Source organism: Chrysemys picta, chromosome 12 (assembly GCF_011386835.1).
Source record: "Chrysemys picta bellii isolate R12L10 chromosome 12, ASM1138683v2, whole genome shotgun sequence".
Classification (NCBI taxonomy): Eukaryota; Metazoa; Chordata; order Testudines; family Emydidae; genus Chrysemys; species Chrysemys picta.
This window is the reverse complement of record NC_088802.1, coordinates 54,339,009-54,360,199: the sequence shown is the minus strand read 5'-3', so window position 1 is coordinate 54,360,199 and position 21,191 is coordinate 54,339,009. Positions and strand designations below refer to the sequence as shown.

Here is a 21,191-nt window from a genome sequence, read left to right as displayed (position 1 = left end):
ACGTGTGGGGTACGGCAGGAGAAGGGGATGGGCTATGCTGTACTGGCAAACAGCCCTGCCTTCCCCTCAGGGCTGTCTGGGATCCAGAAGGCCCAGGCCAGTGAGAGCAGAGCAATCGCCCCATGACACGGGCAGCCCGCGGGTAAGTCAGGTGCATCGCAGTGGTGAAGCGAAGGGTTCGAGGTGCCGTTCTGGGTGAAGCTTTGCCCATAGCCATAGTCTCAGGCTGATCCGACCCCCAGCTCAGGGGGATTCAGGCCGATCAAAGACGCGTTTCTAAGAGACAAAATTCCCTCCCCCATTTGTCAGCACAGGCAATGGGCAGACCCCAGGCTGCCAACTCGTGTGACTTTACTGTAGTCTCGCAAGAGCTGGGGTTTCAATTAGAGACCCAGGTCCGGGAGCTCTGTGATGATGAGAGACTCTCCGCTCTCCTTGAAAAACAAGAAGTAAGTTTCTAGACCTGGAGGTTGTGGAGAAAAGCTTGAACATGTGACCCCTAAACCCACAGGAGACAAATCGAAAGAACCAGACTTGATTTATTTTTTAATCTCAGGACTTGTTAGCAAATCTCAGGATTGGGGGAGGGGGGGGCTGATGATTATTTTTGAACATTTGGGGTGGGCAATTCTGCAGACCTGGGGTGTCACTGAGGTTTCTAGTCATTTGGTGCCAGTCCCTCCCCTGACAATCACCCCAATATCAGAGGGGGTGGGGTGAGCGAGTGCTTAGATAGGCCTGCTGCTGCCCGTTGGACTGAACGGGGTGTAACGTCCCAGCTCTCAGACGCTAGCACGAGGCTGTGGTGATGGGGTAAGAAATGGTAAAGGGGAAAGTTCAAAGCCAGACAACAAGCCTGTTTCCTTGGGAATTTTAAAGAAACTGCCTGGAGTTTGTAAAACCGCAGAGGGCTTGTTGGTTTTGCAGAACCTGCTCTGTAGGCCAATATGGTCCCACAGGGACCAGCTGGGCCAGCTGACCTGTAGTCTCTGGGGCCAGCCAGACTCAGGGAAGCCTTGGCAGGAAATTTTGCAAAGGCACACCTGTGCTGCTCATTGCCTGAGCCTCCGGCACACCTGTGCAGAGGGTGGAGCTGTTCGCTGGATCTGTACCAGGAAGGATGTGCTCCAGGAGGAAAGTGCTGTTTTCTTTTCTGAGCTGGGCCCTTCTTTCAGATCTGGGGCTTGGGCCTAGCCCGCAGGGAGCTGCAGCCGTGTGGAGGCGGGTGTGCCCAGCAGGAAACCGGTAAGAGTCTTTTCCATTCACACCACTTCTTAAAATTGCTCTTTTAGTCTTCGCTTCCAGGCTGCCTGCCAGCTCTCCCCTCCCCATGCCTGGGCGTGGGCCGAGTCCAGGGCTGCCGGGGGGACAGTTTGTTAAAAATATGGTTTTATAACAACAAACAGTGAGATGCTATAAAAAGCCCAAGTGTCGTTTGGCAAGTGTTCCTAAGACGTATCGGAGCCATTTGCTCTTGCTTCTGGGCCCAGGTACAACTCAAAAGCCCATTGTCCCAGCATCAAAGGAGGCTGCTGAGAGGGAGAACTCAGCCCTTTTCAAAAAGCCGTTCGCTGCCACTAATCCAGCTGCGGGGGTTGGCTCGAAGAAAGCCGAGCGTTGGTCTCTGAGGCGGTAGCTGAGCAAAGCTCGGGGTTGCCAGCTGTGGCGATCTTCGGTGATGGCTTCTTTTAAAACCCGAGCTCCGGAGATGAAGTGAGAATCTCAGCCTTCCTTATTTCAAAAAAGAAAACAAATTCTCCAGCCCTGGTGGTTGCAGAGAAAAGCTTGCACCCAGCTCAAAAACAAGTAACTATGCCAGGCTGGGAATTTGGGGGGGCTGGACTGTGGATTGTGGAACTCTAGGGGAGACATCTGAACCCCAAGCAGGTGGGCAGAGGAGGTCACTACCCCAGTGGTCACACTTCCATCGTTCAAGTAACAAAGAGAAATCCCCGACGTGCCTTGGGGGTTGATTCTGGGGTGGTGGTTTTTCCTCCAAGCACAATAAGGAAAACTCAGGTCTCCGGGGCAGGTAGGAGAAGGCCAGCGAGTCTGTGATTTTGGAGCTGCTGGGAGGAATTTTTTGCCAGGATCTGGAAGAATTTGTGCTGGGTTCAAAAAGTATTTGTATAATAATAACAAATCGGCCCTGCTCGTAATCCTGCAGCTGCCGCTTTAGGTTGTTTGTACGAGTGAGGGCACGTGGGAGCCGATGTTCCAAACAAGGATTTCTGACTCCGAGCCCCCTAATGGGAAAGACACTGGAGGCTGACGGTAGTGGTAACAGACTTCCGCCCTGAGAGATGAGACCTTCCACGTCTCCACGGGCTTTCTAAACGCTCTTTCCCCCAGGGATGTGGGGCTGCCGTGATAACTGGGGGCTCCTTCCTGTAGCCCGGGGCCCCGCCCTGGGTGTCTGGGGCTGGAAGCTGTTGCACAGGAGGATTGGGGGGACTAGCTGGACCTGCCAGCAGCCACTTGGGAAGCTGATCAGAACTTTGACTGAAGCAGATGCTTCTCCTGCGGCTTCCGTATCCCTGCGCCCCTTGAAACGGGCTCCCCCCCTTCAGTGCCATTTAATGGCCTCACCCCACTAGCCCCCAAGAATCCCTCCCTTCTCTCTATGTTCCCATGCAGCTTTACCTGCCCTCACCCCTTCGTGTGCGCCCCCACCAGGGAGCCCCGGTGAACAGCTCTCCCCGGTGGTCTGGTTTGGAGCTGCCCCGCCCGGTTTCACATGGTTGGCATGGGCCTCTAGGGGACAGCAATAGGTGTGCTGTCGCTGAACGCAACCCAACCCTCACCTGGGGCTGCTCCGGCCCTGCCTGTGTGCTGCACGGAGCAGGGCAGGATGACGGAGTGGCCAATCTGCCGATATTTAATCTCTAACGTTGAAGTCTAACCTCTCCTACTCCTGAGCAAGGAGAGAGGCAGACAGTGGCGCTCCGTCAAAACTTTAACCAGGTTCACAGAGGAACTGGGTCAGTTCATGGAGGAGAGGTCTATCGATGGCTATTAGCCAAGATGGTCAGGGCTGCAACCCCATGCTTGGGGGAGACCATAAGCCTCTGATGGCCAGAAGCTGGGAGGGGAAGATTTCTGGCTTACGCTATAATTGCCCTGTTCTATACGCTCCCCATGAAGCTCTGGCATTGGCCACTGTCAGAAGCCAGGATACTGGGCTAGATGGGCCATTGGTCTGACCCAGTGTGGCCGCTCTTGTGTTCTTATAGGTCCTGCTCTGCTCAGATGAACCCTGGTACAGTCGGGGGGCTGTGCTTGGGGACAGGGGCGGCCCGCATGGGGCAGCGTGCAGGATTGGGGTCTTGCTGTCTATCGAGCACCCTTCGCTGGGGGTGTGCATGCTTTGCCCCTGAAAGCTCTGCTGAGTTCCTGATGGCATGGGGTGGGGGAGAGCTTGTACACCCATGTGACCCTTCTGGTGCCAGCTGGTCTCTTCCCAAGGAGACCAACTGGCACTCAGGGTGTATTTGAGTCCCAGGCATGATGGAGCCAGCCTACCCTTCCATTTGGTGGCAAAGCTCTTTGGAGAGCCGCCCACCTCGGCGATTGTCAAAGAGCCTTTGGAGCTAGGTGCCTCCACTCCCCAGGGGAGAACAGCGCTCCCAGGGGCACATGGGGCCTCCCTGACTCCCAGCCTCGTTGCCCTGAGCCGGGCGCGTCATGCTTGGTCTGCATCACCGAGGTCTAGCTGAGAGCGCCCCCGCCCGGCCTTCGCTTAGCTCGCGGGGCTGCGTGGGGCGTTCTCACTGAGCTGCAGAGCAGGCCTCGGCGAGGGCTGGTGCTTGACGCCCTGGGGGGAGGACGGGTGTGTTTGTTCGGTAGCGAATGCTCTTCTTGTTGCCTGCTTCCCCAGGGGGGTGGATCACTAGGTGGATTAATGTCTGGTATTCTTTTTCCTTTCAATCAGCTCCTCTCGGAGCGCCTTGCAGGCTGCCGGGGCGGCATTCAGCCCATCGTGGGCTCTGTACCTCCGACTCGATGTGTTTTGGTTTGAGTGCCTGGAAAATCGACTGTCCCCTTGGATCGCTCCTAACTTCCAAGCCACTGCCTCACGGCGTGGTATCTTCCCACCTTCCTCCCCAGGCCCGGGAGTTTGGTTCTGAAAGGCCTGGAGGCAGGTTTGGTTTTAGCGAGATCTTGGACCTGCTGGCGGGGCTATTCCACAAAATGCCTCCTCTTCGCCCTGTGTTCTCTTGTGTCACCGTGTGGGTACGTGCTTCCTCTTAAGGAGTGCCCGGAAGAGCTGTGAGCGGCTTGCTGCTGTAGTTCTGACATTTCCTGAGTTTCATACTTATTATTCCTAGTTTGCCGAGAGTGTCATCGGTTTCAGACTGTGGTCTCCGGCGCCAGGCCTCTGTTTGAGGAAGGGATCGGGCTAGCGCGCGCAGGCGCGTCTCCCTGCTCCTCGGCTGACAATGCATTGACATTGAAAGAGCTGAACAATAAGCAGATATTGACGGGCGCGAAGGGCAGCGAGGAGATGCATCGGCCTGCCAGGTGGCTATCGAATGAGGCAAGTCCAAGGTTGCTGCTGACCTGGAGGGATAATAAATAAATATTGATAAGAGCCGATAATGGGAATCGATAGCTCTGTGGTTAGACGTGTCCTGCTGCCTTTTGCAAGCTATTGGCGGGAGCACTGGCACCCCCCCCCGTACCCGGGGAAGGCGAAGGAGCAGCCCTGATAGATGCCAGTGGATGCTGTGTCCAGATCTCCTTGTTATATCGCATCGGGGGGAAGTTCTAGGTTCTTGGAAGCCCCACGCCCAGGTCTAGCTGGTTGCTCTCAGCCTGGGCCCCCAGGAGATTTGGTGTATTAGCCCCATTGCCCCCATTTCTTCCCTACATCCCATCTTGGGGGGCACATCCGTTGCTTGTCCGAGCTCAAGAGGGCTGTGGGGGTGGGGTGGCTTCTGCCTTGGGGCGTTCAGGACCCGGTGGTGCAGAATGCCAAGCCGTCTGGCCAGGGTTCTTGAGTGGCACTTGTCTGGGGACCTCCAGCTTGCTGGAAATGCAGCGCGCTCGACACCCAGCTGAAGTCACTGCCAGGGCTCAGCCCTTCTGAAAATCAGCCCCCAAGTGTCTCTGAAAATCCAAAATCCAGCCCCCAAATCCAAAGGCGTCTCCAATGATGGGCCAGACTATTCCCCGGCCAGGGCCTTTCTTGCAACATTACTAATGCAGGGGGCAGATTCCCTTCTCTGCTGGGTGAGGGCATGGCTCGTAAAGCCAGATGCTGTGCCCAGCTCAGGTCTGTGCTTGCTTCCCATGCTGCCCCCTGTGCCTGGCGTGTTCTCCCCACCCTGCTGTCCCAAGCCACCTCCTTGCCCTCATGCCTGTCTCTCCTAGACTGTCCTCTTCCTTGATGCATCAGAGATGGGACACAGTGGGCGGGATGGCCCAGGGCTCGGATCTGGCACCGAGCTTGGTGCTTGGCTGGTTCGTGTTCATGTGCCAGGATCTAGCTGATCGCCACGTGTGGGATCAGGAAGGATTTCCCCCCCAGGTCAGATTGGCAGTGGCCTTGGTGGGGGGATGGGGTCATCTTCCTCTCCAGTGTGAGGCCCAGGTTGGGTGCTGGGTTCATCTCACTTAATCGGTTTGCGTGGCCTTGGACATTAGTGACCCTCAGCCCCTCTTGTTCTCTGCGTGGGGCACATCATAGCTCAGTCTCCTGAGGGCGGCAAGAACTTGGTCTCCTTCCAGCTGTTGGGTTTAGTGCGTAAGGGGTGGAAGGTTGGGCTGCAGGATCTAGTTGTCCCTCCAGGTTTTGAATTTCTGATGCTCATGGGAAGGGAGCTGATCACTCACTGTTTTGCTTTGTTGAATGGTTCTCCCAGTGCGTCACGTCTCCTGCGTCCATCTGCCTCTCGGCTCCTGTGCGGCACCGTGCATGCAGCTGGTGTGATAACCGCCCGTGGGGTCATCGGCAGAGTTCGAACCTCTCCCCTTCAGCACAGTCACCTACCGCTGGAGCAAGAGGAGCGTCTCCATTCGCTGGCAGCAGCAGTGAGCTGTTATCCTCGATGAGGATCTGCCACTAGAGAGGGACATGAGCCAAACAGTGAACCTGTGTCGAACCAGCACCTGTTGTCAGCCCTGCTTATTAGAGATGAGACCGGGAGCCAGCCTGACCCTAGCCGGTGCCCTCTGAAATGATGCCCCTTGGGGCTGTAATCATTAACAGACTGCTTCCTCTGACCTCCTGCCCCAGCAGGTGATCCAGGAATAATCCTGTGGGCTTGAAGTGGTTTCTCTTCCCCCTCCCACCTGCCCCCCGGCATGTTAGCTCTAGCTACTGGAGAAAGACTAAACCGCTGAGCTCCCCTGCGCCTGGCGCTGATGACTGCAGAATTCAGTTACTCGCGGATCAATCTCATTTCAGGGTGGAAGGTAGATCTTAATTGGCACCGAAACTTTCAGGGCGTCTGTCTGGGGTGGGCAGTTCTGGCCCAGGGGAAAGGAAATTGGCATTTGACTTGGTATCCAAAGAAGATCTTTAAAACATGTTGTTGTTATCTTTTTCTCTCTGGTTTCTTTGTTTGGTTTTCTTTTAAGCCCTCAATTATTTACCATAAGCCTCTGTTTTGCGACAATTAGTTTAGAGGGGTCCCGTCGGAGGCACGACAGTGCAGTCAGAGGAAATTCAAAGCATGACCCCAGCATTCCCAAATGGGTACGTGCACCTGCTCGGCTGTTCCCGGCCCCCCACGCTGGGTTGTGTGTGTGTGTGGGGGGGGGATCCTTGGGAGTGGCTGTTTCTTTTCTTTCTTTCGCCGTTCCGAAATTCAGGAATTATCCAAAAGGTGCACGGGCTGGAATGTCCAATCCCAGGTGTAGCTCGAACCCATGGCTGGTAGGAAGCCGAAAAATGAAACCTGGCTCATGACTCCCCAGAGCTTTCAGGGGGTGGGGCCAGAGGAAAACGGCACATAAATGGTTTTTCAAGGGGCTGTCCCTTCAAATAGGAACGCGGACAGCTAGGTTCTCCAAACCAGTCAGTGGCATGAGGAGAAGACTGTGGGGTGGGGTGACTGCTTGTGGCAGACTCCCCAAAGCGGCAGGGCTGCTTGGGCCAAGACAGGGCCTGCATGTGGTCACGCTGGGCAGTGTGCATTGGCATGGGAGCTAGAGCAAACCACAGGGTCGGTCTGTACCCAGCAACCTCAATGGATGCCTCTGCATTCACCACAGCAGAATCTAGTCCCTCCTGTCGTGTGTTCTAATCCCCGAAGCGTCCACTCCACCTTTCACTCTTCCGTGCTGGGGAAACTGATCCCCATGCGATATACTGTGTCCATCAGCGCGGGGTTTTGGTTCATCTGATTATCTGTATTGTAGTAGCATCTAGAGACCCCAAGTGAGATCAGGGCCCCATTGTGCCGGGTGCTGCATGGACACAGGGGGAGACGGCCCCTCCCCTAGAGAGCTCCCAGATGAAACAGACAAGTTGCCAGTTTGTGTCATTTTATCTTGTCTTGTGATAGTTGTTTTTTTCCTTTGAGCTCCAGAGTCCTGTGACTTTGGGGGGGGGGGGGCAGGAGGGGAATAGGCAGCAGGTTTAAAACAAATAAAAGGAAGTATTTCTTCACACAACACGCAGTCAACCTGTGGAACTCCTTGCTGGAGGATGTTGTGAAGGCCAAGACCATAACAGGGTTAAAAAAAAAAACTAGATAAATTAATGGAGGATAGGTCCATCAATGGCTATTAGCCAGGATGGGCAGGGATGGTGTCCCTAGCCTCTGTTTGCCAGAAGCTGGGAATGGGCGACAGGGGATGGATCACTTGATGATTCCCTCTTCTGTTCATTCCCCCTGGGGCACCTGGCATTGGCCACTGTCGGTAGACAGGACACTGGGCTAGATGGACCTTCGGTCTGACCCAATAGGGACATTCTTTTGTTCTTATGAATCTCGAATAGTGTTTTTATAAAAGGAAGTTTCTCGCCCTCGTGACTGTGAGGACAATCTCAGAACCCTGTCGCACATCCAGGATCAAACCAGACAGCAAAGGAAAAAAAACCACACTGGTTATATTTTGAACATCTCGTGATTTTGGGGGTGTCTGATGATTTCTGAATCTTGGGATTGGCGATACTGGGTTTATCTTCCCCGTTTTACAGCTGGGCGGAGCCGAGGCCCTGGGAGTTGGGGTGACTTGCGCAAGGTCACGCTGGGAGTCTCTGCCGGAGCTGAGAAATGAACCCGAGTCTCTTTCCCCCGGTGCCTTTCCCCCAATTGTGGCTGGAGGGCTCCACCCTGCACCAGTGCAATGAAAAATCCACTAAGCACAGCCTTTCTGTAGGGGAGCTGGAATAGCCGTCACGTGGAGAATAAACCTCCCTCAATAACGCTCAGTATTGCTTCCTAGCTTCACAAGAGCGCAGCCCGGGAGCTAGAGAGCCGGAGAGAACGGATTTTGTATTGACTCCCCCCCACACCCTACCCTACCACAACGCCAGGCAATATCTTCCAAACTCTTCCCTGTCTGGAGCCTCGATGAGCGGCAGGCTAGCGCATGCTGCAGCTCGTCTCTGAACAAGCTGTTCCAGCTCCTGTTATGTTTGAAACGAAAGGCCGAATGAAAGACTAAATAAATAAATAAAAAGCCGACGCGTATATTTGCTTCTATCTTAACAGAGCTTGATTTTTGCCTCCTGGGGCTCCAAGGTTAAAGTGTTCTCTGCAAAGGGCCTTAATGTATCCTTCCAGGGCTTCCTTCAAAGGGCACTTTCCAAACCTGGGTCATGAGCTGCTGCTTTCTTTGTGTAGGACAAAGTATAATTATGTCCCTTTCCCCTCCCCCAGACGTGCCCCCGCTGTTTAATTTCATGGTGACTGTAATGAGAGCAAGTGGGGGGTGCACATGCCTGGGAAAGCCAGAGGGAGGCTGATGGAGTGACAGGCTCTAGCAGGATAATTTCCCTCCGTTTAAGCAGCATGGAGTTATCAGCACCATGCCCGGGACCCTGATTCAGCTCTCCGGCCCGGCACAGGGCTGTGAGCACTGGTAAGGCAGAGGCTTGGGGACGCCTTGAGTTGCATCTGACCCCTCCTAGTGCGCTGCTAAGGCGCGCCGTGCGACAGCGTTGTCCCCTCGCATCCCGTCCCGACACCAGCGTGTTGCAAGGTTGTGATGCAAGTTTTGCAGGCCTTGCAAGTGGTTTTTTTTTGGAGGCGGAATGGCACTGGAATTAGAATGATTAAAAATATGGCACGGGGGACAAGCCCCTGTGGAACTGCGTAGCCAGCAGCAGCACGCCTCAGTCTGGGGATGGTCACATCTAGCCCTCCTTAACCGGAAGGAGAGATTGACCTTAGTGAGCAGGCAGGGCTGGATTAAGGGGCAGGCGACTCAAGCGACGGCCTGGGGTCACCAGGCTCGGGGTGCTGCAAGATAGTCACAAGTTTGACAAATGGGAGGGGGGCGCCATTTGGGCTACGACAGGCCTTGTGAGCCGGGAGATCTGAAACAAGAGATTAGTACTTTTTTAGGCCAGAAGGAATTTCTCTGAATTCTTGTTTGAACCAGAGCAGATCTAGAAAAACATCCAATCTGGCCTTAAAAATATCCGGTGATGGAGAATCCACCTACGACCCTGGGTAAATTGTTCTAATGGTCAATTACCCTCGCTGCTAAAAACATGCTTTTGTTCTAGTCTGGATTTGTCTAGCTTCAATTTCCATCCAGGGGAGCCCATTAGACCTTCGTCTGCCAGCTTGAAGAGAGCTCTGTTATCACATTTCTATTTCCCATATAGGTACTTTGAGCCACTCCTTAACGTCCGCGTTGTTAGACTCAAGGAGCTCGGGCTATTTAGCTTATCACCGTAAGGCAGGTTTTCTCATAGCTGTTCTCTGAGCCCTCTCCAATTTATCACCATCCCTCGTAAATTGCGGACAGCAGAACTGGACACAGGATTCCAGCAGCGGTCGCACCAGTGCCAAATACAGAGATAATCGAACCTCCCTGCAGCTACTCGCGATTCCTCTGTTTATACATCCAAGATCACACAGATGATACAAAGCGTGTTTGTCTGTGTCCCATGCTGGTCTCTCTTCCTCTTGACACGATACCACAACCCCTATGAATGTCAGTGAGCCAGGCTGGCTGGTGTTCTAAATCAGCGGCTCTCAACCTTTCCAGACGACTGTCCCCCTTTCAGGAGTCTGATTTGTCTTGCGGGACCCCCAAGTCTCACTTCACTTCAAAACGACTTGCTTACAAAATCAGACATAAAATTACAAAAGTGTCCCAGCCACTGTTACTGACACATCACTTCCTTCCTCCTTTCTACCATCTAATTATAAAATAAACCCATTGGAATAAAAACACTGAACGGACATTTCAGTGGACAGTAGGTAGAGCAGTGTACACCAGTCATTGTGTGAAATTTTCGTTTGCACTGACTTTGCTAGTGCTTTTTCTGTAGCCTGTTGTAAAACTAGGCAAATCTCTAGATGAGTTGATGTCCCACCTGGAAGACCTCTGCGTACCCCCAGCGTACCCCTGGTTGAGAACCAGTGTTTTAAATAGCAGGGGGACAATGGGATATATTCAAAGCAGAAAGTTTGGGAGTTCGGGTGTGGGAAAAGGAAATCCATTTCTGTTGCTGTGTTGCCCTCCAGTATCACAGGCCGGCAAATCCCAGAGTGTCTGGCATGTCAGGGAAGATTTTTCCATTTCAAATAAACCCTTCATCTTTTTTGTAACTTGCCTCGGTTTCTGGGAGAAGTTTTAATTCAAACCCAGCAAAGTATTTTGGGTTTGTCTTTGATGCGCCCTCTTCAAGCAAAGAGCAAAATAACAGCTTTGAAACCTGCAAATAGCGTACAGTCAGCCCATTTGCCACATGCCACATGGGTTACACAAGAGCTAACTGGTCATTAGGGAGACGGCTGCCTTCCTTCCCCCCCGGTTTAAGATCTTACGTTTCTGGCCGAGCCCCGGAGAGCCTGTGCAAGGATTCAGATACTCCTCTGGGACTGGGAACTGTACATTGATCCCTCTTCTGCAGTGCTGCTGCTGGAGACAGAGGCCTCTTGTGGGATTCACCCAGGGGAAGATTTCTACAGAAAGTCACAGGACAGCCAGAAACTACCTGCGCCTCTCGACTGGCACCTTCCGACGCCTGCATTTCCCCCTTCCGGTGCAGTTCCCAGGTCAGGTCAGGGCAGGTGACGCAGCCACACAGCATTGATCAGAGCTGGTTTGCGTGTCCAAAACATGACCGTTCCAAGGTTAATTAAACATAAAATGGCCCCAACGCCTGGCCTGGAAGGTGAGGATGCTGGGCAGGTGCGGTTCCAGAATTCGGGGGTGAGCCCAATACTTGCATTGAGAGAGAATTAGAGTCCTGGGGACAGGGGTTCCTATTCTTTCCGGAACAAGACCTTGATCCTGGAAAGGCTTATGCAGAATGACCTAGGACAGCTTGTGTAGCAAGCTTAGCAGATTATGTCCCGCTCTAGTGGCTGGTCTACTAGAGGATAACAGTCTACTACTGCTAGTGGCTAATGGAGTTACTCCTCTAGCTCAGGTGGTAGAGGCCTGTGCTGCAGCAGTAAAGCTGATGAGCTGCGGGGCAGGGGGCAAGGCTTGCGCCCGTTTCCATGACACACAAGCCGGTGCACTCCTTGATCCCAGGAGGTGTCACTTTGTTATCAGCAGGAGTCATGGGCAGCACGGACACATCTGGGTCTGGGTCTGTGTAGCCCCATTGCTTTAGTCACCAGCACCAAACCCAGACATAGAATTGAAACCAAACCGGGCGGGGGTGAGGGTCACTTGATCCTGGCTGATTGTTTCAGCAGGGAATGGTCGGCTGCTGAATCCCTAGCTTTAGTGCCCCCACTGTCTGCAGGCCTGGGATTTCCTGTCACTCCGGGTGATGACTACATCGTTCCAGCCTCTCTGATTAGGCTCCAGGGGTCTCCGAGGATGATAGGGCCGGGCCGTTACCTCCATTGCACAGAGAGACTAAGTGGCTCACCTGAGGTCACGCAGGAAGTCCGTGGCGGAGCAGGGAACTGATCTCGGGTCTCCCATAGGAGTAACCCCAATCACTAGACTATTCTCCTTCCTTAATACCATAACAATTGCCAGACCAGACCGATGCAGAGATCCCTCAAGCAGCTGAGCTCCCATTTTTGTCTAATGTAGCTTCGCTTCTCACTCCTGGCAGGAGACTCGCTTGTATTATTAGTGGCTTTTTGAACTACACCCCGACCGCCTGTCTGTACGTGCTGGCACCCATCCCTCCACCAGACCTTCAGCGAGATGCCGTTGTTCTTAAGTCTGCTTGGAGAACTGCGACAGATGAACCTAACCTATTATCTATGCCCCATTCTCAGACCGGGAACATCTCCGGTGCCTGCTTGCATTCAGGGCAGGAATTCCGTTCCTGTGGTCTGGGGTGTGACACCCCGGCTCATCTCCCGACAGCCTTTGCTCCGGTCGCTCACGTGCTCTTGGACAAGAGTGCTACGGCCCTTTTCCATGCATGGGTGATCGGTGCTGCCAGAGGGGAAGCATGGGGGAGAACGAGTCGAACACAGCAAATAAATTCTGGAGTCCATCGTTGCACCTGCCTTCTAGTCTACTAGATCATAGTTCCTGGGTCAGGCTCAACAGGGTACTCTGTGGCTTGACCAGAGTTTTTCATCTGTGCACCGGCTTGGCCTGCTTTCCTCCCCACCCTGTGATGGCAGGGCAGCGTCGCACAGACAGTAACTTGTGGTGGAAGAGTGCCCAGTCCAACATCTGCAGGGCATTCTGCACTGCCTCGCTACCCTAGGTCCAGAGACTATCCTCTGGCTACAGAACCCGGCGTCTGCATAGGAGAGAATCTAGTCCTGTAGCCCATGCTTCAGTGGAAAGTGGGGAAACCTCAGTCTTGGAAAGTTATGTCCAGATGGATCAGGGCCAGCTCCAGGTTTTCTGCCGCCCCAAGCGGCGGGGAAAAAAAAAAAAGCCGATCGGCGGCTCTGGCGGCAGCTCAATCGCGCCGCTCCATTCTTTGGCGGCGGGTCCTTCACTGCCTGTCTTCGTCTTTGGCGGCACTTCGGCGGCAGCTCAAAGAAGAAGAGAGGGACAAATTCCCACCGAAGACCCGGACGTGCCGCCCCAGTAGCGGACGGAGTGCCGCCCCTTTGTATTGGCCACCCCAAGCACCTGCTTCCTTAGCTGGTGCCTGGAGCCGGCCCTGGTATGGATGTGTATGTATTTCTTCCTAAACCCGGGCACTAAGTGGTTGGTTTTCTCATGAAACATGAGGGTTGATATTCCTGTTCGGAGTTTATCCTGTTTACTTAGTTACTACTTTACTTTTGGCCGACTCCCAGCAGAAGTCCTTAACCAACACAACATTCATCCCTCCACCAAATTGAAGATCTACAACACAGTGGTCCTGACATCTCTCCTGTACGGTTCTGAGACATGGACTCTTTATAGACATCACATCAAACAGCTTGAGCAATTTCACATGCGCTCCCTCCGCTCAATAATGCGCATTCGCTGGCAGGACAGAGTGACCAATATTAAGGTCCTTGAAAGAGCAAACACAACCAGCATTGAGGAAATGCTACTGAGAGCACAACTCAGATGGACCAGTCATGTCATCAGAATGGAAGACCATTGCCTCCCAAAACAGATCATAGAATATCAGGGCTGGAAGGGACCTCAGGAGATCATCTAGTCCAACCCCCTGCTCAAAGCAGGATCAACACCAACTAAATCGTCCCAGATCTCGTATGGGGAGCTGAGGCAGGACAAAAGAAAGAAGGGACATCTGTATAAGCATTCAAAGATAACTTGAAGAGCAGTCTCCAGTTGGCTGACATCAATCCCAAAGAATTCGAGCAAACGGCTCAGAACAGGACTCACTGGCGGTCTCTGATAAGATCAGAGGTTCTAGCCGACCAACAAAATCGTCTCCAAGCTGCATGTGAAAGGTGCCACAGAGCTGCATCATCAAACATCATGGCCAGGGACTTCCCATGCCCTCTCTGCGGCCGACTCTGCGCATCAGGGTTCGGACTTCAGAGTCATATGTGTAGTCATAGATGAGAATTGTGGCAATATTGTCCCCATTGTAAGCAATGGACGACTACTACTACTTACTTCTAATACAGTAGTGCCCAGAAGTCACAGTCACATCTACTGTGCATGGAGCTGTACAAACATAACTCAGCGACTAGCTTATTTCTACAGGCAAAGTCCCACAATCCTGCTGTGGGTGGACCACAGAGCCCCTTGTCAGACTGGGACCTGAGTCATTGGAGTATTTTGAAGCTATTAACGCGCATATGTCTAAAGCTTTTCTTTTAAATCCTTTTAAGCTGGCTTCTTTCACAAGCAGTGAGTTCCACTGGCTAACTGTGAATTTTAATGTTGTGGTTTTTTTAAAGTAGAGGGATTTAAAAAACAACAACCCAGCAACCCTCCACGCCCGATCGGAAAAGAAAGGACAGAAGCTATCCCCGACTAGCGCAGGCTCAAAACATAATCCCTGTCTCCTGTTGGTGTGACTGTTTCTAGGACTGCTGCAGGCTCGCTCCCCTGGTTTATTCAATTGCCGAGCCGCACCAGCTAGTGAGAAAACTCCCCCTTTGCAGGCGCTGCCAGTCTTTTTACATGACAGGTTTCAGAGTAGCATAGCAGCCGTATCCCCAAAAAGAAGAGGAGGACTCGTGGCACCTTAGAGACTAACCCATTTATTTGAGCATAAGCTTTCGTGGGCTAAACCCCACTTCATCGGATGCATAGAATGGAACATAGTAAGAAGATCTATATACATGAGAACATGGAAGTAGACAGACCAACTGTAAGAGGCCAATTAATTAAGATGAGCTATTGGCAGCAAAAAGAAAATCTTTTGTAGTGATAATCAAGATGGCCCATTTTAGACAGTGTGAGGATACTTAACATGGGGAAATAGATTCAATGTGTGTAATGACCCAGCCACTCCCAGTCTCTATTCAAACCCAAGTTAATGGTATCTAGTTTGCATATTAATTCAAACACAGCAGGTTCTCGTTGGAGTCTGTTTTTCAAGCTTTTCTGTTGCAAAATTGCCACCTTTAAGTCTGTTACTGAGTGACCAGGGAGGTTGAAGTGTTCTCCTGCTGCTTTTTGAATGGTACGATTCCTGATGTCGGATTTGTGTCCATTTATTCTTTTACGTAGAGACTGTCCGGTTTGGCCAATGTACATGGCAGAGGGGCATTGCTGGCACACGATGGCATATATCACATTGGTAGATGTGCAGGTGAAGGAGCCCCTGATGGTGTGGCTAATGTGGTTAGGACCTATGATGGTGTCACTTGAATAGATATGTGGCCAGAGTTGGCATCTGGCTTTGTTGCAAGGATAGGTTCCTGGGTTCCTGTTTTTAACTGTCAGTTTTATCAGCCCTGCGTCATGTGGGGGACAAGTTTCATCCCTGCTTTGCAGGAAAGCTGGGCCCTGAAGGGGAAGCCCAGGCCCTGAGGAGGCAGCACCCCCCCCCCCGCCCTAGGGACCTCTGAGCTCCCAGCGGCGGTGGCCCCAGACTCGTTCCAAGCGCACGCCCCGCGCCCTCTCCACGCTTGGCCACCGGGTAGCGCTGTGCGCCTCTCCGTCTCCCCGCCTCCCCCGGCCCCCAGTGCTCGCGGCTCTGCTGCTACCAGAGCTTCGGCTCAGTCCGCTGCCAGCGCACGGAGCGGCGGCACCCGCCGGAGAACCGAGGGGAAGGGCGAGCGAGCCGGAGAGGCGGGAGCCGGGCAGCAGCGCACCCCAGGCGGCGGCAGGCAGCGCCGGAGCGCGCCCGCCTCCCCACCTTGCCTCGCCGCCCTCGGGCACCTTTCGGGGCTCCGGGAGCGCGGGTGGCAGGAGGAGAAGCCCGAAGCCACCGGCCATGGGGATCGCTCCGCTGGCGGGCTAAGGAGGGGAGAAGGGGCAGCGCCCCCCTCCCCCAGTCGGATCCCAGCCCCCCAAAAAACTTTTCTGGCTGGATGCGGAGCGCGGATTTCGCCAGGAGTGGATAAAACTGCCGCGTGTCAGCGGTGGGGGGCTCCCCACGCCCCGGGGCTTTGCCATCTTGGGGCGCCCTGCGAAGCGGGGGCTGGGCGCGGGGGGACCTTGTGCTTCCCCCGTTGGAGCAATCGGGGGATCCCCGCGGTGGCGAGCCCCGGGCCGAGGCGGGACCTCGTGCGGACAAGTCAAGGCAGCGCTACGTGTCCAGACCCCCCCACCCGCCTCGGGAACTGGGAGCGGAGCCTTTTCTCGCCCGGTGGTTGGGCGGCGCCGGCTGCGGGCCGAGGGCAGCGCGGATGGGCCGTTTCCCTTAAGATCGCCCCCTTCCCCGGGGGTCGGCGGCTGGTTTTCGGGGCGCCCCAGGAGCCTGCCTGCCTGCCGCAGCCAGCGAGACTTTGCACGGGCGGGAGGAGCAGCCCGAGCCGGCGGCGCGGACCGGGGAAAGGATTATAAAAGTCGGGGAAAGTTCCCTTCCCGCCCCCCCGCGGACCATGGCAGGGGGCGGCCGCTGGCAGCCCCTGCTGTGCATCCTCCTCGCTCTCCAGGGGACCCCCGGCGCCGGGGCTCAAGGTAAAGCGGAGGGGGCCCGACCCTGGGGGTGGGGAGGAGGGGGGGCCCTTTCCAGACCAGCCCCCACGGGGCATGGAGCAGCCTGGGAGCGCTCAGGAAACCCGAGCCCTGCTTTTGCATGGTTCATTATTTTTAATTGTGGGCTTGACTTTGATGCTACCGAAAGCTCAAGAGACGCGCAGCCCCCCCTGTGCTCAGCCGCGCTGTGGAGGTGTCTCTTTTATGTGCTGATTGAATCTCTGGGGATGTCCCCTCCCCATGCCCCTTTCCCCAGGCGTTTGAGTTTCTTGTCCGGGCAGCGTTTGGTCCCGGTGCTTGTTTTAAACAATGTTCTGCGTTGATTCTGGAAGGAGGAGGGGACCTCGCCTTGCTGATGGAGAGGAGGAGCAACCGGTTATGGAAAGTTGTGTCTGCATGATGGAGACTGTGGGTATAGATGAAGAGCTCAGAGGGATGGGAAAGGAGACATTGGGGGGGGGAAGGGCTGCAGAGTCCTGGGACTGGAGCCACAAAGATTTGGAAAAGAGAAAAGAGAGAAATTTAAAAAAAAAAAAAAAAAACCCTGAAATCCAACTTGAATAGAAAGGCCCCGGGTGGGGGTGACGTGCGGGAGACAGATCTTTCTGCCTGGCTCAGAGCTAGCCTGCCAGGTTGTGACTAACCGTCAAAAAATGAAAACCCGGTGTAACATTTGTAACCTTGAGCCATGGAGCCCTTTCCAGACAGGATGTTGTGCCCGGCTCTGGGTTTGCCCTCTTGGGCCTGGTCAACGGTGTTGGGGTTTTTTAAATCTGATTGTGTCGGGTGGAATTGAGTGTGTTCGGGGCTCCTGCAGATAGCCGAGAGGAAGCAAGAGAGCAGAATCGGGCAACGCGTGAAACCTGTGATTTCTCTCTCCTTATTCCTCCTGTGCCCCAAAATGTTGGTGTTATTTAGGAGTTGTGTGCCTGCTGGAGAGGAGTTGTATGTTAATGTGTATACTCTGTGTATATATATCTATATAGAATGGTTTCTGATGTATGCTGGTCTTTAATGGTTTAAACAAACTGGCTTTTGTACTGTAAACTGTGACCTCCATCTCCCCAGGTCCTCCAATCTGTTGCCTGAAGATAAGGTTTCTAGCTGGTTACAGGTGGGCGTGTTGTTAATAGCGGTAGCAGCAGGAGCACGGCAAAGCTTGGCCAGATGATGGCTTTGGGGGGGCACGAAACCCTGCCCCACGCCCGCTTTTCCAGAGCTGCCTCGCGTGGCTGGCTTCCTTAGTTGACTGGTTACGTGCCATGCAGAGGAGATGCGCTCTGGTCCTTTCCCCAGGCTGCAGACCCTTCTATCTGGTTCCAGTCACATGAAATGGTTAACTGTGTGAGATCAGCGAACTGTATGGGGATGTGGAGATGTATCTGTAGAAAAGTGTTGATTTATCCAGTGCATACTGGGAAGCCCTGTTTACGCCAACCGTGACCTGAAAAGCAGACTCCTGGTCTGATGTCGTGGCTGGAATCGGAAAGTTGTGCATTCCTGGGGGCTACACGCTTGGAGAAAAAGCCACTCGAAAAAGGCACCTTTGAATATTTGATTGTCTGACGTGGAACTGAAGAAGTCCCTTGCCGTGCACTAAGGAAGGTAGTTGCCTCTCTCCCTCCCCAGAGCTCACCCCTTGGAAAGCTGCGGAAGCTCTTTTGGAAAGGGATCGGATATTTGGTTAGCCATCCAAACAGCTGCTTGAAATGACTGGGAGCCGCTTTACATAGTGTGTATCTCTCCCAAGCACCTTCCTCTCTCTCTCTCTCTCCCTATCTCAAGACCGGCCAAGATAACAGTACAGCCAGGAGAGATTTATATTCAGGAGGCAGGAGAATGTGGCCAACTGAACCCTGGAAGCTTATTACGGTTCCTTTAGGTAGGGGGTGAAAAGGGGGGGGGACCCCGACAACCCAACTTTCTTCCTTTCTTCCAAGGTCTGGTGAGAACTGGCAGCTCCTGATAGCAGTGTCTTGTTCAGAGAGAAGCATCGGCGCAGGTAGCCCTAGCAGGCACCGACAGGCAGGCTGAATCTTAACGGAAACCGTATAGGGGCAGGAAGGGAGGCATCGGGCGAGGGAAGGCAGAGCTATAAATACCTATAATGGGGAAGGTGGGTTGTGCAGTAAAATGCTACAGAAACTTGCTGGGTAGGTGGATGGCAACTGCCTTTGTTGCATCCGATTTCCCGCTCTTGAATTCCTGTGTCCGTGCGCTGAGGCTTCTGCTAAGATTAACCATCTGTGCAGACTGGGATTAGACGGGGTGACAGCCCTGGAATGCATTTCCACCCCTTGCTTCGAGAGGCCCCGTTCGGAGTCTGGGGGCTTGAGCTTGCCACCGGTTGCTGCACGCTTGTGTTGTAAAAGGCTGGCCTGCGATATGTGTTCCTACACTGCCCGGCTGTCCACCCCCCCGCTCTCCCCTCCCCCGGGCTGGAGTTGTACCCGTTGAGCTGCAACAATGTAAGTAAATTAGAGCTGCAGTTTAAAGGGGATTCGAGGCAATGCTCAGTGAGCTAATACTGGGGGCAGCGCCAGCCCCGCTGATAAGCTAATCGCCTCCAGGATGCTTGTGTGTTGTGGAACCTATTTTCAGCTGCCTGGGTTATCTGAACGGGCTGAATAAATAGTTGCCTGGTTCTCCAAGGTACAGTGCGAGTTCACGAGCGCGGAGCAATGCCAGCCCCTGGACGCTGGGAAGGCCGGGCTGAAGGGGAAGGGGGCTTTCGCTGGCAGAGGGAAGCCCAGCCCTCTTGTCCTTTCATTAATTAGGACTTTGAGGAAGTACAGAATCTCCTTGCTCAACAGCCACGTTAGGTTGCAAAGAATCCAGGGGTTAAGCTGCTAACTCTGGGGTTCATCTCCTGCCTAGGCGTGCTGGATTTGCGTGGCATCTTCTGGGCTGCCTGCATCCCAGTAACAGTTAGGGAGTCTCTCTCTCTGCAGGTGCAAGGGGGATGTCGTATGATTTGAGCCCAGGCTTCAAATGAGGAGGAGAAGCTATAGGCAGAGTGTGCTATGGGATGGCTGGTCCAGGCGGTGGGAGCTGCCCAGGAGAACCCCTTGCGCCAGCAACTGTGAGATTGTGGGACTTGAGTTGGATAGGCAGGAGGGAGGGATAGAAAGGAGGAGGGTGTCTGATGTACGCAGAGCAGTTGTACATCCATGGAAGGTACATGGGATGCACACGTGTGTTAAAGCATCTTGATCCATGTAACAGATTTGCCTGAGATCTTGTATTACTGCTTGACTCTAAACAGCTCTGTAGCCGCACTTAGCATCCCCCAGGTTATGGGTGTGCTGGGTGGGATCGGACAGATTTGGGGAATCTCTGACAAGGGGAGGTCGCTTGCCCTGGATCCGGCCTGTAGAAGGGGATGCGGGTGGGTAAGGAGGCCTCTGAACCCCTCCCTGAGACAGGCAGTATTCCAGGACTATAATATACTCTCCCTCTAAATTTATAGCCATCGTTTTCAGCAGCAAATGGAGCCAAAGCCCTCTCTGCCCCTGGCTTCAAACTCCCCATCCGCTGCCTCTCCTTAGCACCGGCGCTATAATTTCTCAGTAATTAAGTTCAGAACATAACATCTAAACTGGCAGTCTATTATACAGGCAGTCCCTGTGTCGGAAGCTGTGAAGGTCTCTTTGATTGATTCACTCTCTCTCCGAGTTTCTCATCTCCTTGTCTTTGAATCTCTGTCTTCCAGGTTCCCTACAGCTGCGTTTGTTCTTTGCCTTTGGAACTATTTCCTGGCATTATGGACTTGCCTCCTGTTTATTTTAAGGGCTCTGGGGGGTTCTCTGTACAGAGCGTGACGTTTGGCTTAGGTGCATAGTTTTGCCTTGTTTAAACGGGTCTGGGTCAAAAGTGGTGATGGGGGTTTGCTTGTTTGGTTGGTTTTCCCCTTTCCCCTCCAAACCTATTGTTTATTGAATTGAACTTTTCATATTTAATTCCGGGGACGCGTTGGTATAAATACGTGTGAGCTTCAGTAAATAGAACAATTGGGGGAGGGATGGGAGAGAATTTGGCTGTGAGGCTTAGACAGTCCTTATTTTTAAAACACTTCAGTAACCGTCCAGAATACCTCTGCTTCACCAGGGCAGCTGCTGGGTCATCGAGCTGTGACAGAGGAGAGCCTGGCCGTGTGGGGGAACGCTCGCTGTCTGCAGTATCGGTCTTTCTGCGCAGGGCTCTCTCGGGGCACTGGCCCTTTGCGACCGGGTTGGATTTTTACTAGCAGGTGCTTGGAGCTGGGTTACTTGGGGCTTGCACAGGGATCTGGGCGTAGCGGTATCCCGATGCAGAGACTTGTTCCTTGCCATCTCCTTGGCGCTGTGAGCACCGGGTAACCTCATGGCGTCCGTAGAGCAGTGGAGCGCTGCCAGGGGTGAAAGCCACCTTACTCGCCCCAGAGGCCGGTAAAGAAGCCCAGGGCAATGCACTGGGAGTGTAGCTGGAAGAAGGGGAGAGGGAAGCCTGCTGGAGCAGACCCCCAAGGGGGCTTTGGGCCCCAGAGACTGCGCCTGCAGCTCCAAGGTATGTACAGATTTCCA

General features: G+C 53.8%; 3 protein-coding genes across 11 annotated transcripts in view; 2 read left to right on the top strand and 1 right to left on the bottom strand.

Moving 5' to 3' along the window:
- Window positions 1-21,191, bottom strand: part of RPL38 (ribosomal protein L38) — a 280,950-nt gene that overhangs the window by 252,825 nt on the left and 6,934 nt on the right. The window lies entirely within an intron of this gene.
- Window positions 20-21,191, top strand: part of SDK2 (sidekick cell adhesion molecule 2) — a 175,248-nt gene continuing 154,076 nt past the window's right edge. For 7 of the 9 annotated variants that reach the window (XM_065563709.1, XM_065563705.1, XM_065563703.1 and 4 more), the window contains exons 1-2: window positions 20-142; window positions 1,176-1,245. In XM_065563709.1, coding sequence (XP_065419781.1) covers window positions 35-142; window positions 1,176-1,245 — 178 coding nt within the window. In that variant the 5' untranslated portion in view covers window positions 20-34. Of the gene's footprint in view, window positions 143-1,175; window positions 1,246-15,689; window positions 16,612-20,426; window positions 21,175-21,191 lie in introns of those variants that run through there. The other 2 variants (XM_042840963.2, XM_042840960.2) reach the window with 2 other exon arrangements.
- The window catches only part of LOC135974812 (serine/arginine repetitive matrix protein 1-like), a 244,884-nt gene continuing 238,571 nt past the window's right edge, over window positions 14,879-21,191 (top strand). The window contains exon 1 of the mRNA XM_065563710.1: window positions 14,879-14,904. The gene's annotated coding sequence lies outside the window, so the exon portion shown is untranslated. The remainder of the gene's footprint in view (window positions 14,905-21,191) is intronic.